Source organism: Hylobates moloch, unplaced genomic scaffold, assembly GCF_009828535.3.
Source record: "Hylobates moloch isolate HMO894 unplaced genomic scaffold, HMol_V3 SCAFFOLD_5, whole genome shotgun sequence".
In the NCBI taxonomy this organism is placed as follows: Eukaryota; Metazoa; Chordata; class Mammalia; order Primates; family Hylobatidae; genus Hylobates; species Hylobates moloch.
In genome coordinates, this window is record NW_026652280.1 from 100,718,346 (window position 1) to 100,732,959 (window position 14,614).

Consider the following 14,614-nt stretch of genomic DNA (forward strand, 5'->3'; position numbering starts at 1 on the left):
CAGGTTCAAGCGATTCTGCCTCAGCCTCCCGAGTAGCTGGGATTACAGGCATGCGCCGCCACCATGGCCAGCTAATGTTTTGTATACCATGTTGGCCAGGCCAGTCTCAAACTCCTGACCTCAAGTGATCCACCTGCCTCAGCCTCCCAAAGTGCTGGGATTACAGGCGTGAGCCACTGCACCTGGCCAACAGTTTTAAATGGAAAGACAGTGAAGGCTGTTGTCTCTGCCTGCTGTGATGTACCAGGAACCTTGAGTGCCTCTGTCCTCTCTGTTCTCAGCTCCGGTTCCACATGGACGGAAATGTAGTGCCAGGTCTTTTTAAAAGTGGACCGTTTCCTCATAGCCTGAGGCAAGTGCCCAGCCACTTTGTGTCCAGAGGGAACAACACTGTCCTCCCACAACGCTCCCTGAGTGGGCTGGGAAGTAGGGCTGCCCTGAGGGAGCGCAAGAGGGATTTTCTTCAGCTCATTTCTGTTGCTGTCCACCCTGCATTTCATTTAGGGGGCTCACAATTTAATACTGTTTCCAGGATGTAGGCCCAGATCTGCAGTCTGGCCTTACGCAAACTGCAGCCTTGACTTCCCAGAGCACAGGGCCTGTGAGAGGAATCCCCAGCCATCCCCGCCTCCAGGAGAGTGGTCCTCACGTCCACCCAGCCCTTTACAAAGGACTCCCAGGGGCCTTTTCTGGACTCTGCCTACTCCAGGCCCAGTCATTTGGCCATTTCTTTTCCATCTGAGTGGATTTGTAAAGCAACAAATCACAGTGATTCAGCAGACTGTCACCACTCACCTTTTCTTTGGATTCTTGTGATGTCTTTTAAGCTCTCACAAGTCCAGTTTCTCCAGCATTCTCCCTTTTTCCTGTATTCGCCAACGCTGGCCCCCGCGGGCTCTCTCCCAACCCGCAAACAGAGTGACAAGACAACTTCAGAAATAACTTCTTTACGAGAATCTTGAGTTCCTAATGAGTCTGACCTGGAGTGGGCTAGACCAGTGCAAATACTCCAGGAGTGCAGATGGGGGAGGCCAAGGGCAGTGTGGGGAAGATGGGGGCAGCGAGGGTGGCCGAGTGAGTGTCCTAATGATTCCTAGACCTACAGTCCCTTAGGAACTGCGTGGCTATCACACTGGCCGCTGCCTGGACTTGTTGGGATGAATACTAAAAGGTGGCTGTTCACTGTCTAGTCAAGGCCGGTCAATGGGAGTCTGGCCAGCACTGGTCGGGCAGGGAGGGATGGTATGACACCTGCCTGACTCTGCCCGGAAACGGGGACAACTGGAACCGGGTCTACTCTGGCTTGGGGAGTGGTTCAGAGAAGGCCCTGAATGCCCCTTAATTTCCTCCCGAGGAGCTCTTCTGCCTGCCTCAGCGGCTATAGCAAGAGTGTGGACTTTGGGGTTCAGGCCCAGCACTACTCACTAGCTGTCACTTGGTCTCTCTGAGCCACGTTTCTGTTATGTAGGTGGAGGCCCCTTCTCATAGGATTGTCGTGAGGAAAAAAGACAACGCATGCTGAGGACCTGGCGCAGAGCAGACCCTTAGTAACGGGAGCTAATACTGAGACACAAACAGCTCCGGGCCCCCAAACCACCCAAAGAGGCCTCCCTGTTTCCTCTTCCGGTTTCAAGACCATTAGGGGGAAACGGTCTTGCCCTTCCTCTGCTGTAGCCTTCCTCAGCAGAACACACCACCTGGGGGCTGCTGTGTCTTGTTTGCTTTTAAATTTTCAATAACTTGGTACCAGCTGTTCTAGTATTTCTATCTCCCTGCCAGGAAGCTGCCTTCCTCCCACCACAATGCCACCTGTCAAAAGCAGAGAGCCTGTGCATGCCTTCTTTTCAGACAAAAATAGTTCTCAGATCACCTGTGGCCTTGCCATCTCTGATGGAAATAATCTCAACCTGTTCCTCACTTCCCCCTCCCAAACCCTTGCTCCAGGTTTCCATCCAGTATCTCTGCCGCCTCCAGATCTGGAGCTTCTTCCAGTCCTTGCCCAGCATTAAGCTGGGCACCCGATTCTCTGCAGAGATAGCCCCACCACGGGAAGGAGGCATAGGGGCTTCCCTGACATCGAGAGAAGAGGACACACGACCCAAGGGTGGAAGAGACTGTGGTTCCCCAAAGCTTCCCCATGCACTTGAGGGTTCACACTCTCCCACCACATGGTAACACCTTGCCTGGGCACTGGAGCCTTCACCTCTGCCCTCACCTCTTCCTTACTGTGATGGTCCCCAAAGGGCTGCATACAGAGATGGAGGAAATGACACTGCCCAGGTAACCCTTTCATATACACTGACCCCTTTCTTCCTTGCTGAAGACCTCAGCTAGCTCTGTCATCTTCATTTTGTAGATGCAGCACAGCTGGTTCTTATAAGAGGCCAAACAGCGGACAACCTCCAGGCCTGTTCCCTCGTGTTAACTGGGTCATGGAGAGGAGCTGGACAAGCTGCTCTCTGCCATCCCCTCTAGCACCATTTGGTGACTTAACTTGGACAACAGTCATATACGGGAAATATTAAAAGCAAGTACAGCCACAGCAGCAGCTCCAGGGCCGCAGGGTAGCCCAGGCCCTGGGAGAGGCAAGAGCGAGGGCCTCAGGCCGGCATCCTGCCCTTCAGAGGGAGGCTCCTTTCCTGTTGCTGTTTCTGGTTCCAAGACGCCTTCCCCGGGACCATGAGTTCAAGGAAGGTTCAGGCATCATACAGGCAACTCCCAATCTGCTCTAGAAGAGAGGAGGTTTCCATAGTGCAGAGACACTGCCTGCTACTAAGAAAAGGTGTCCGTGAGCCCATCCTGACAGACGAGGAGATGCGCCGAGGCCTGTCTCCTGCAGCCACTGGCTTCCTGTCCCAGTGATGTGCTTCCACAGCCAGTACAGGACTAGAGCCTGGGATCCCTGAGCACACACCTGTGTCAGGAGGTGCTGACCCAGAAGGGAGGCAGGGCCAGGGCAAGGGTTCAGCCCAGGAATGGAATGAAACTGCTGAGGGGGCTGCAGAGAGAAGCCTGCCCACCCGCTAGACTCCCTCTGGTGTTCCTGTAATGTTCCTCCCAGCCTCCCCCAGCTCTTCCTGATAAGGGAGACTTGGTTTCCTTAGGGAAGAGGGGCGAAGAGTGGGCCTGGGAGGGAGGCTGGCATGACAGGGGACCCCATTCTCACCAGCTCCAGTTGCCTCTCAGACTCAACATTCATGAAGCATCTACTCTGTGCCAGGTACAGTGCTAGACTTTTTCACAAGCACTGCCTTATCCTCACAGCAACCTCAGGAAGAGGGCATTACCACCCACATTTTATAGGCAAGGAAGCTGAGCTCTAGCGAGATGAAGGGACTTGCTCAAGCTGGCTCATGTGAGTTACTAGCAGGGCCAGGACTTGAATCCAGACTCAGGGGTCCCTGTCCTATGCTCTATGCCTGTGCTGCGTCTCCTCCCTCCTCTGCCCTGCCTAGAGAAGCAGGAGTCCCAGCTGGGCTCTAGGGACAAAATGGCTTGTGTCAGGTCAGGTCCCTCAGGTGCACTTGGCAGGCTGATCCCTCTGTAACCCACCATCTGCTGGCCCAGCGTTGAGCCCAGGCTGGGACCACACGCAAGCAGGAGATCCCTTAAGAGGTCTGTTCCCTGGGCTACCCAGCCAGGTGGCCTCCAGCTGGCCTCTGGGAGCAGAGTCGGTACAGCTTCCAGGGACACATGGGACAGGAAGCCGAAGCTCTGTCCTTCCCAAGTTCTGCTTCAAAGCTGCTCAGGTTTGGTTGGGAAGGGGAAGAGGAAGAGTGACAGCCAGAAGGATGGAGCCATGAGCAGAACAGACTGGAGCAGCACGGATATAGCAGGGTTCCAGCTGTTCACCTCAGCTCTGCTGTAGACAAAGTGGCTGGGTTGGCTTAAAGCTAACATCCTTAGTTCACTTCCTTCGAGTAACCAGTCAGTTCAAAGTGGGGAAAAAACAGGGCACTTGACAGATGGATCTCAGGGCAAGGAGGAAGAGTCAGACCCACCTGTGCTTGTCTCACCGTGTGGGTCAGTTTCTTCATCTGCAACATGGCTCGTGTTGGAATCCATGGCTGTACAAAGTTCTTCCAGTTCCAAAAGCCCATGAACTTGGGCTTCTCACAGAGTTCAAGTATTTGGACCTGAGGCTCCAAGCAGGTCACCCAAAGATTCAGAACTCAGAAGCTGCCCTAATACTCAGCCTTGCCCACCACACCTTGAGCCTGAGAAAGGAAGGAAGGAGAGGGAAGTCCAGAGGGTGCAAAATTCTTCAGTGGGGAAAGAGGATCTGGGGCAGGTCTCTGGACCCCTTTGAAGCAAGGGGCTGTGGGACTGAGCTGGAAGCCTCCCCCAGGGGTCTGTGACCATGGGGCCAAGCTAAACCCTACTTGGCAGGAACCGCTGACCACTGTGGGGCCCACCCAGTCCAGCTGCTGTCCACTCAAGCAGCGGCAGGTGTCAGGTCACACCCAGGCCCCTCTCCTCTTCCCCTCACTTCAGAGCTACCATTGTGTCAGGCCAGCCCGGTGCAGTCTGAGCTCCTGCCCTTCCACCCCTTGTCCTATGCCCCTCTTCTCCCATGACTTGGAGGCAGCAGACAATCCTGTTCCCTTCCTTGCCCCTTGCCCATCACTCCTCAGGGTGGATGGCTCTGCCATCTCTGTCTTCCACTTCTCAGCAGCCTTGCTCCCCTCCTCAACACTATTGCCTGGGCTGGTACAAGAGGAGGAGAGCGGCCAAAACAAAGCAGCTGGTCCAGCCTCCAGGTTGGAGCTGCTGTGTGTGGATGGAGGTGTGGGGGAGGAGGGGCTCCAGATGAAGCAAAAGGATGGATCTGTGGGGGAAGTGCCCCTCTTCCTGGTAGCTCACTCGTCCATCCTCCACCCAACACTACTGTGCAGCAGAGGGTGGTGGAGTGAAGGAGCAGGGAGGTGAGGAAGGGCCTCACTTGGAGCTGGGGGCTGAGTGGTCTGAGTGGAGGAAGGTGGTGGTGGTGTAGTTCTGGAAGAGAGGCTGCAGGAACATGCCGATGGTGCCAAAGACACAGACAAAGACGAAGATCCAGAGGAAGAGGCGGTCGATGACCATGGCGACGTACTTCCAGTCCTCACTCACCTGGATGGAGGAAACGGGGGAGGCCCAGGTCACATGATGCAGGATGGGAGGCAAACGAGTATAAGCGGGTCCCACCACATAGATACACAACCCACTCCTCTCCTGCAGTGATCCCAGAATGATCTTGCTAAAGCATGGCTCTGATCTTAGTAAAAGCCTCCAGTGGCCCCACTGCCTTCAGGGCCCATCCAAACCCCCAAGTCTGGAATCAAGACCCACCCATGACAAATATGAGCCTATCTCCTTCTTCTCCCACCCCATAACATACCCCTACCAAACCCCAGTATGTCCTCCCAGGTCTCTGTGTCTTTGGGTTTCCTTTGTGTCTGGAAATCCTGAGCTCCCTTTCTCTACCGGGTACACTCCTACATATCCTTCAAAGCCCAAATCAAACATCATCTTCTCTGAAGGCTGCCTCGACCCCCAGATCAGCATGAACTGCTGTCTGCTCTGGGTTCCCTCTGCGCTGTGTACACGTCTCCATCAGAGTATATTTACTGTACTGTATTGTTTCAATTTGCATGCCTGTTCCCCTACTAAGCTACAAGTTCCCAAACAACAAGGACCCTGATTCATCTTTGTCATCTCAACATCTGGAACACAGAGGAGTGTTGACTAAATGGCTGATGCTTTAGTGAGTAAATGGCTGCCTCAGCTGGCCTGGCTCCTTTTATGATCACACACTGAGCCCCATCCAACCACACCGCGTCCCCAGAGGGTGAGGACCAGGTCCCAGATGTGAACAAATCGGTCAAAAAGATAATCCTGTCTGTGGGTTTGAGAGCCAGTCACAAGGCTTGCACAAAGGGCCAGCGTCTCCTCAGAGCTGCTCCACTCCAGCCTGAGTCTGGGCCTTTGTGCACGTGTTTATCTGGAGCCAGGCCAGCTCAAGGGGGTGGGGAGACGGCCACTGAGCATCTTTATTTAGTCAGCAGCTGAAGAACTCATTCGCGTGGCAACTGTGCCTGTTATATACCTGGCACCATGCTACACACTGGGGATGCAAATGAGCAACAGAAACGCATCCAGTGGTTGACAGTCTACTGAGGGAGGTGGAGCAAAAATAAGCACAAATTTAAAAATTCCACACTGGCAAATAAAGGATTGAGATAAAGAAGAGGAGGAGATATCATTGAGAGTGTGGTCTGGGAATGCCTTTTTGAGGAGGTGAGATTTAAGCTAAGGTCTGATGAGTGAGACAGAACCAGCTGCATAAGGAAAAAGTTGAAGAAAGAATCAGACAAACCCACACGGAGGGACATTCAGCAGGCCTGGACCCTTTAAAAACGTTTATGCCGTGAAAGACAAAGCTGAGGAACTGTTCCAGATTGAAGGAAACTAGAGACATGACAAGTAAATGTAATTTGAGACCCTGGATTAGGACGAGGGTGGGGGGTGATGCTACATAGGACATCACTGGGACAATTGGGAAAATTTAAATGTGGAATTTATATGAGATACAGATATCAATGCTAAATTTCCAGCAGTCGATCACTGAACCTGGGTTATGCAAGAAAGTGTCCCTGTTCTTAGGAGAGACACACTGAATTATTTGGGATAAAGGGTCACAGTGTCTACAATTTACTCTCAAATAGTAGAGTGAAAGTTAATAATTGTAATAATTTTTTTTAAAAGAAAAAAACAGGGCATCCCAGGCAGAGGGACCCATGCTTGCAAAGGTCCTGAGGCCACGAAAGAGCTTGGCTTGCTTAAGACAAGATAAGCCAGGCCGGGCGCAGTGGCTCACGCCTGTAATCCCAGCACTTTGGGAGACTGAGGCGGGTTGATCACCTGAGGTCAAGGGTTCGAGACCAGCCTGGCCAACATGGTAAAACCCCGTTTCTACTAAAAATACAAAAAATTAGCTGGGCATGGTGGCGGGAACCTATAATCCCAGCTACTTGGGAGGCTGAGGCAGGAGAATCGCTTGAACCCGGGAGGCAGAGATTGCAGTGAGCCGAGGTTGCACCATTGCACTCCAGCCTGGGCAATAAAAGCGAAACTCCATATCAAAAAAATAAATAAATAAAAGATAAGCCAGTGACCAGTGAGCTGGGCAAGGAGGGAAAGGCATGAGCCGAGAGGGAGATGTCTATTTGGATGCAGGAGCACAGGAGCTGAATCGGGGAGACTATTAGGAGACTCTTCTGCCCTAGGCCAGGCAAGAGCTGATGATGTCCTAGAACCAGGGTGTTAGCATGGAGATGCTGAAAAACAGATGAAGCTGAGAATGACTTTGGGGTTGTGACAGGACAAGACTTCTGATGACTTGGACAGAGAGGGAGGTGAGAAAGGACAGGATCAAGGATCACTCCGGGTTTTCGGTCTGAGCCATTGAGTGAATGGTGACGCCGTGTACTAAAAACTGGTGGAGGAGCAAGTTGGTGGTTAGGATGTAGACCAAATACTCAGTTTTGAGCATGTTGAGTTTGAGGTGCCTGTGAAGCATCCAAGTAGGTCACCACATCCTCAGCACCCAGCTCGGTAAATGCACAATACATACGTGACTGCAGCAGGAGAGGTGGAGGCGGTAACCGCAGCCTGCTGAGTCCCTGAATCCCAGCATCTCCCACTTGGCCTCAGCTGGCTCTACGGTTTCGACCCCATCTCCTCTAGTGTTTGCCCCCCTCTTCTTCCATCAAGACTGTAAGATGCTCCCTGGTCCAAGCTTCAGCTCCAACCCATCTCCTGCTGTCCAGGGAAACAGATCTCTGAGGCCCACACTGCAGTGCCCTTCTTCATCCCCCAGCCGGAATGGCAGCTGTCCTAGAGGAAACCTGGCCAGTCACCATGGCAACAGCTGAGCCTCAGCCTGGAACCAGCCAGGTAGCCAGAGACTGACCACAGGGTGGGGCCGGCCCCTGCACAAAGTGCAGGGTCGGAGGGGATGTCAACCTATCATATCTCCCCCCAACTCTTGGCTCAGTCTCAAGGAAGCTCTCAGGGAACCCTGTAGAAGAAGCCAAAAGCCGGGTGTGCAGAAAGCCTGGGGAAGGGGCCAAGGAGCCCTCTCCTTCACCCACCCCCATCTCCATAAATATTTCAGGAGGCCACCCCCTGGGACTCAGAAGAACAGGGATATTGATTTGGGACTCCATGCTCTCCACCACAAGCAGGCTCCTGGAATCTCTAACCCTGCCACCAACACCACCCCTCCCCCAACACACACCACTCCTACGGTCCTCAATTTTGCCCCCTCCTGCCTGTGGGGTGCACAAAAGACTCATCACTTGTGCTAAGAGCTGCAGGTTAACAACTTGGATGTGGGCATGCAAGCAGCGGGGAGGGACTCTCGAGGTCACGGCCACAGGCTGGCTGCTAACCCTAAAGGGCCTCCTCGTGTTTCAGGCCTCCCTGTCCATATAACGATGCCCCAGCTCAGGCATTTTGCCCTGGGTGCTAGCCCTCAGGAAGCAGCAAGGTCATCCTCCACCGACTCCAATTTAGGCCGCACAATCTCCGGAAGCCAACCCAGAAGGGCCCTAGCCAGCACCCAGGCCCGCAACACAGGCCTGACTCACAGTTCCCTCTCCTACACTCCTACTAGCTCTGCATGTCTACAGAACGCCGTTGCTTTCCAGATACCCGGGCCCTGGCAGACCCCATATCTCACGCCCGGGGTCCCAGCCTGCGGCACTCACGCTCTGGTCGTCGTCCTCGTTCCGCATGTGGTCTGCGATGAAGCGCACGCCGTCCACCGCCTCCCGGAGGCCACAGCCACACGGCTCCCCTGAGCGCCCCGGGCCCGCCACCGGTGCAGGCTCAGCCCCGAAGGCTCCGGCCAAGCCCTGCACCGACGCGCGGTTGACGAAGCACGTGCAGGAGTCGGCCCCCGGGACTTCGCGGAAGAAGAGGGCTCCAGCGCCCTCGCGCTCACGCTGGCGTCGCCGCAGGCGCAGGCGCTGACGGGCGCAATGGTGGCGTGGCTGCTGCATGAAGAGCAGCGCCGGCAGCTTCTCCAGGAAGACGACCTTCACCCAGGGCGCCATGGTGTGCGTGGTGGGCGAGCGGTGGTGCACGTTGAGCACGCACACGCTGGTGACGATGGAGAAGGTGACAAGCACCATGGTGAACATGAGGTACTTGCCGACGAGCGGCACATCGAGGGAGGTGGGAGGCACGATCTTGGAGATGAGCAGCAGGAAGACCGTGAGCGCCAGCAGCACTGAGATGCACAACGTCATCTTCTCGCCACAGTCGGATGGCAGGTAGAAGACAAGGATGGCTAGCGAGGTGATGAGCACACAGGGGATGATGAGATTGATGGTGTAGAAGAGCGGCTTGCGGCGAATGATGAAATCATACGTGATGTCCACGTACGTAGAGTCGTCGGGGTTCTCGTTGCGCCTGCCCGGCAGCGCCACGATGTCCCACTCACCACTAGGTGTGAAGTCGTCCAGGCTGGCCACGTCACTCTTCAGCACCAAGTCGATCTCTGTGCGGTCGTAGGTCCACGAACGGAACTTCATGGTGCAGTTCTGCTGATCAAATGGGAAGTGCTTTACTTCAATCTTGCATGCGCTCTTGTAGATGGCAGGCGGCAGCCAGAAGATGCTGCCATCATAGGAGACCACGGCATTGGAATAGAAGGACACCTCGTACATGCCGTCAGCACTGCCAAAGGATGGGCACAGTCAGCCCGGGCCTAAGCGTTCCTTCCTCCCCACCCATCAGCCCAGCCCCTAATGGGAGGAGAGCAAAACCAGAGGGAGACATGGGGAGGGGACACCCAGATCTGAGAGTAACCATCCAGGAGTAGAGAGAGGTGGAGCAGGAATTGAGCAAGAAGGGGATATGGGGAGGTGGGGGAAGGTTAGTGACCAGAAGAAGTGTCCTGGTCAGAAGGCCTGTGTGACACCTCGCAGGTAGAAGGGGGTGGTGGGTGGAGGAAGGGGACACGTCTGCTACTTGTTACACATTGTATAAGCTGGTTGATCCTCATGAGGGTGAAGTTGGGGGAGCCAGGAGGCCAGAGTGAGGAGCCCCAAGCAATGGAAGGGGACAGGGCATGGTCCCATCAGTTGAGGAAGGTGGCTTTGTACCTTAGAGATAAGATGGATTATTGCAGGAGACAGGATAGAATCTGGAGGAGAAACTGGGACCTTAAGAAGAGTTCTTTGATCCTTCCCAGGCTTCCAGGAAAGCCTGTTCCTGAATCAGTTGAGGCGCTGGGGACTGTCAATACTTGTTTGTATTCCCACCACATCATCAAATACATACTGAGAGTCCTAACTGGCTGGGAGTGGGCTGGTCATTGCCCAGGTCACCTTGGCTGTCCACACTGTACCTCACTGGTCTGGGTCTGTCTGTCTAGGTAGTGACCACATATCTATTATAAGTCCCTCCCCTCCCACAGCATAAGTAATTCCTCTTATTTTCCCCATAACCTCTTCCCTCCCTGAGCCCTCCAGTGGTCTCCCCCAACCTTCCCATTGCACCTACTTGTTGTACAGGACCACATCTGGGAGCCAGATGTGTTTGGAAGGGAGCCGAACTTTCTTCATATTGTCAAACTCTTCAGGCTTCCAGGTGAGGCGATAATCTTCCCACTCCTGGGAAACGAGAGAGGGAGGCAGTACCAACTCCTGCCCTGGGCGGGTCTCAAGGTTAAGGAAACGAACTAGAGGGTGCCCATATGGCTTGAGGGAGCTTTTAAAAGCCAGCCTCTTCCCCACAGTGACTTCTCTGCCCATCAAGTGTGGCTCACGTGGTACTTTCTCATTTAATTTGCACAGCTAGGCCAAGGTACAGTATTAGAATCTACAATTACAAATGAGAAAATCAATCTTGGAGAGTTTAATATATGTTTAAAGTCACAAGGCTGGTGAGTGCCAAGATTCAAATCCAATTATTTAGGACTCCAAACTCTATATCTTTCTGCCTATTTTGAGAGATTAAGAAAGAAAAAAGCACATGGGGAAAAAGGAGGAGAGAGGAGGCCAGGGGTGTGGGTGGAAGAGAGCACTTATGCTTACCTGGGTCAGCCAGACATTGGTGGTCATGATCTGCTCCCGCTCATGCTGCAGGGAGGAAGAGAGGCTGCCGAGAAGGCCCCTCAGCCTGTGGGCTCACTGCCACCACCCAGGGTCCCTCTCACACCTCCCCAAGCCTTGGAAACACCAGGGGAGGAAGCACACAAGTGTTAACACATTTTGGCGGGGCTGACTTCAGTAGCTGGGCAGAGAGCCTGGGACCCCCACTCACCACACTGATGAGCTGGGCCAGTGACACCATGAGCTGTACTGTCACCAGCTCAGAGCCATTGGTGGCTGGGCGGATAAGCTTGTTGTAGCGGGAAGGATCCAGGAGATGCTCCACCAGCCGCTCCTCTGTGTCCGTACCCCACACCCCTGGGCAGGGGAAAGGCAGGAAGAAAGTAAGCAGGCAAGGAGAGCCCACCCAGCATCCCACCCTCCCCAGGCAAATGGGACAATCCAGGCCCAACCAGTATCTCCCTACATCCCTAAGGATACTGCAAAACGCTTAGATTACCCCCAGAGAGGCCCCACATTAACGTCTTCATAGAAAAGCCCCTCTCTGAGACCACTGACCAAAGAGTCCACGCAGCTCCACAGAGATGACTTGAGACTAAGAACCCACTCTGCAAGGATTCATGGAGACCTGCTCTTCCCCCAAAGTCTCAGAGGGCAGTTTGAGGTTTCTGCTTCCATGGCTTCCCCAGCAAATACCTATGACTCAAGGGAGGTTTTGCAGGGCGGTGAAGGGGAACAGTTATTTGTCCCAGTTATTTGTGTCCCACCACACACACCCTTTCTCCTGCCGACTGAGGAGGAGAAAGTGTATGCGTGGTGGGACACAAATAACTGTTCCCGTTCACCATTTACATGTGCAAATGACATTATGTGCCTCACGTAATGACACATGACTGTGGTCACGACGCCATCCTCCCCTCTCCCTAAAGGCACTGGGTTGGAGTGGAATAGCTGGGCTGCCTAAGCTGTGGGTCAGGCATATATCTAGCCCCAAGTTTCACACACACAGCAGCCCACCCCCAGAAGTGGCCTGTAGGTGTGGAAAACTCATTCGGTTGTGCATTCCCTTTGTACCTGCCCCTCCCTGGCACACTGCATCCCCCTCTGCAACTCTGCACGAACACACCCCTCCCCATCTCCTCAGAGAGTTCCTTCCTAGTCCTCAGCCTGGCAGAGTTTCTTCCCTTCCAAGCCTCCTGTTCCACCCTACAAGAGGGTTGAAAAGTCTGTTCCGTTTTCTCCCCTTCTCTGCCCCTGAGGGGTGACGAGAATCTGGAGCCTAATGTGGGGGATGGGAAACGATGGGGAGCCCAGGGAGGGGTGCTGGTCCAGGTACCTTTCTTGAGATAATGTTTCACAAAAAGTCAGATGGCATCTTAGCGCCCTCAGAGCCGGCCCTCCTGCCACCCCAGAACGCCTGGGGAGATCCCCTGCCTCCTTGCTCTCTGTGCCTGCACCACTCCTACCACCGCTGGCCAGGTTTCCATCTCTTTCTTGCTTCACTTACTCCTTCGAGTATGTCTCCTTCCCAGTCCAGCCTCCCAGGTGCTCTCTGCAGTCCCGGGGGCTCTCCCCTAACCCCCAGCAGACTCCCCCACCTCTAGGGAATCCCTCCTTCCACCTTCCGGCCTAGCAGGGGTGAGTCAGAGCGCGGCGAGTCTTGGGCTGTTGGCTGGGGTAGGAGAACCTGGCCAGTGCCCGTCTTTCCCTTACCTGAGCACAGCCGGAGGAGGCCGAAGCCAAGGAGCAGCGCCACGGGGCCGCAGCGCCGGGCCATGCTGCGGGCATAGCTCGCTGCCTCGCCTACACCGGCTGGAGCGCGCCGCCGGAGGGAGGGCCCCGGGTGGGGCGCTGTCCGTGGTGCTGAAGCCGCTCCCGCCTGGAGCTGTGTCCAGGTGGTGCCGGCCGCCGCGGTGGTTCCTGGGGCTCAGGGAGCCGGCTGCGAGGAGAAACCAGCTTCTCGCCTATCCTGGTATGAGCAGACGGAGGCTTTTCCGGCTGCTCTTCCAGGGAATACAATTGGGACGGTGAGGGGGAGGAGTCTGCGCCCCGGAGGCGGAAACGCTGGGTCCCAGAAAAAAAAAAGGGGGGGTCCCCGGATGGGATAGTCTTCGATTGGTTCTGCCCTGGTAGGGTGTGCGTGAGGTGGAAGAAGGGCTGTTCCTCCACGGCACGATGGAGGTGTTCTGAAGTCCTAAAGTTGGGGCAGGACCTGGAGCATGGTCGGAGAAGGGGCGAGAGGCCCGGCGGGAGGAAGCAGCAGGAGTAAGACAAGTAGGTCAGGGCCTGCTTAGTACTGAGGGCCAGAGGGCCAGAACGAGGGTCGGGAGACGGGAGGAGTGTCCGGGGTTTTCGCCCTCCTTTTTTCTCTTACCAAACCCAAATGATCCTGCTCCCCAGGTAGGCTGAGGATACAGCAGAGAAAATGCGTTTAGGCCCTTAAAGAGATAGGGGGCTGTGGGTTTGCTATTTTTAAGAAAGCAAACGGCTTTGGAGTCTAAAAGGCTAAGCTTCCTGCCCTCCCACTGAGGGTCTACCTGAGGAGGTCTAGACTTGCCTGCAAAGAAGGTAGCCTTGAGGGTAAGACTGGAAAGACAAGTAGCCCCTATTCATTGGCCTTCCTCACCCCCTTCTCTTGACTCCAGCTGTTGGCTTCTGTGTGACTAGGGAGATCAGAGACCACTCACAGAGGCCTGATCAAGAAAGAAGCTAACACAAAGGAGACCAAAGATGAGAACCCTGAACTCTTAGCCCCTCTTTTTCCTTCAGTGGGTTTGTTGTCACTTTCAACCAAAAGATTCCTGACTAAAGCAGACTTAGCATACAGCAAGGCTCTGTCCTGTTTTGTCCCTGCTTACTTCAACCTCATCTGGGTCACTCCACCCCCAGCTCCACATTCCAACTATTGGCAAGGTCTTCAGGATCCTTGAACATCTTATCCGTCCCATCATCCCCCACACTTCGGGGACTTAAATGCATGGTTCTCTTTGGCTCTTTTACAACCCATGTTCCCCCTAATCGCCTTCTACTTAACTTTGAGCATTTGGCAGGAATGTCAATTCCTTAGGGAAGCTTCGCCTGACCAAGGACTAGATCAGATACCTTGTTATATATTTCCAGGGCATGTCCAATGAATAAATGAATCCACCTGAGGCAGTGGCTACCTCTCTAGATTATGAATCAACACAGTGCCTGGCATATTATTATTAAGGGCTCAACAGGTAAGGAAAAGGGCTACTACTGGACTGACACTTTTTAATGTGTAGGGAAAATTCCTCTCTAAAAGCTCAGCTAGGGACCAGGAGAGGTAACTCAAGCCCGTAATCTCAGCATTTTCAAAGGCTGAGGCAGAAGGATCACTTGAGCCCAGGCGTTTGAAACCAGCCTGGACAACATAATGAGATCACGTGTGTACAAAAAGTTTAAAAATTAGTCGGGCATGATGGTGTGTGCCTATAGTCCCAGCTACTCAAGAGGCTGAGGTGGGAGAATCACTTAAGCCAGGGAGGTCG

At 54.2% G+C, this 14,614-nt stretch overlaps 1 protein-coding gene across 2 annotated transcripts; it reads right to left on the reverse strand.

The window, feature by feature from the left end:
• Positions 1-4,457: 4,457 nt before the first annotated feature.
• Positions 4,458-13,128, reverse strand: CHRNB2 (cholinergic receptor nicotinic beta 2 subunit). 2 transcript variants are annotated; one of them, XM_032154426.2, is made up of 6 exons: positions 12,816-13,128; positions 11,314-11,459; positions 11,085-11,129; positions 10,552-10,661; positions 8,751-9,723; positions 4,458-5,109 (listed from the first exon to the last, which is right to left on the reverse strand). In XM_032154426.2, the coding sequence occupies exons 1-6, from the start codon at positions 12,877-12,879 to the stop codon at positions 4,939-4,941; spliced, it is 1,509 nt and encodes a 502-aa protein (XP_032010317.1). In that variant the 5' UTR covers positions 12,880-13,128; the 3' UTR covers positions 4,458-4,938. The 2 variants fall into 2 exon arrangements, with proteins under 2 accessions (XP_032010317.1, XP_032010318.1); XM_032154427.2 differs by lacking the exon at positions 12,816-13,128 and adding an exon at positions 11,661-11,724.
• Between the last annotated feature and the right edge of the window lie 1,486 nt (positions 13,129-14,614).

Bases quoted from the DNA above. Each gene is read 5' to 3' on its own strand.
- CHRNB2 (XM_032154426.2), bottom strand. From the start codon at position 12,879: ATGGCCCGGCGCTGCGGCCCCGTGGCGCTGCTCCTTGGCTTCGGCCTC. The intron at 11,460-12,815 runs GTAAGGGAAAGA...TCCCCTGCCCAG, and splicing joins CCTCCTCCGGCTGTGCTCAG to GGGTGTGGGGTACGGACACA. The intron at 11,130-11,313 runs GTGAGTGGGGGT...TCCTCCCTGCAG, and splicing joins TGGCCCAGCTCATCAGTGTG to CATGAGCGGGAGCAGATCAT.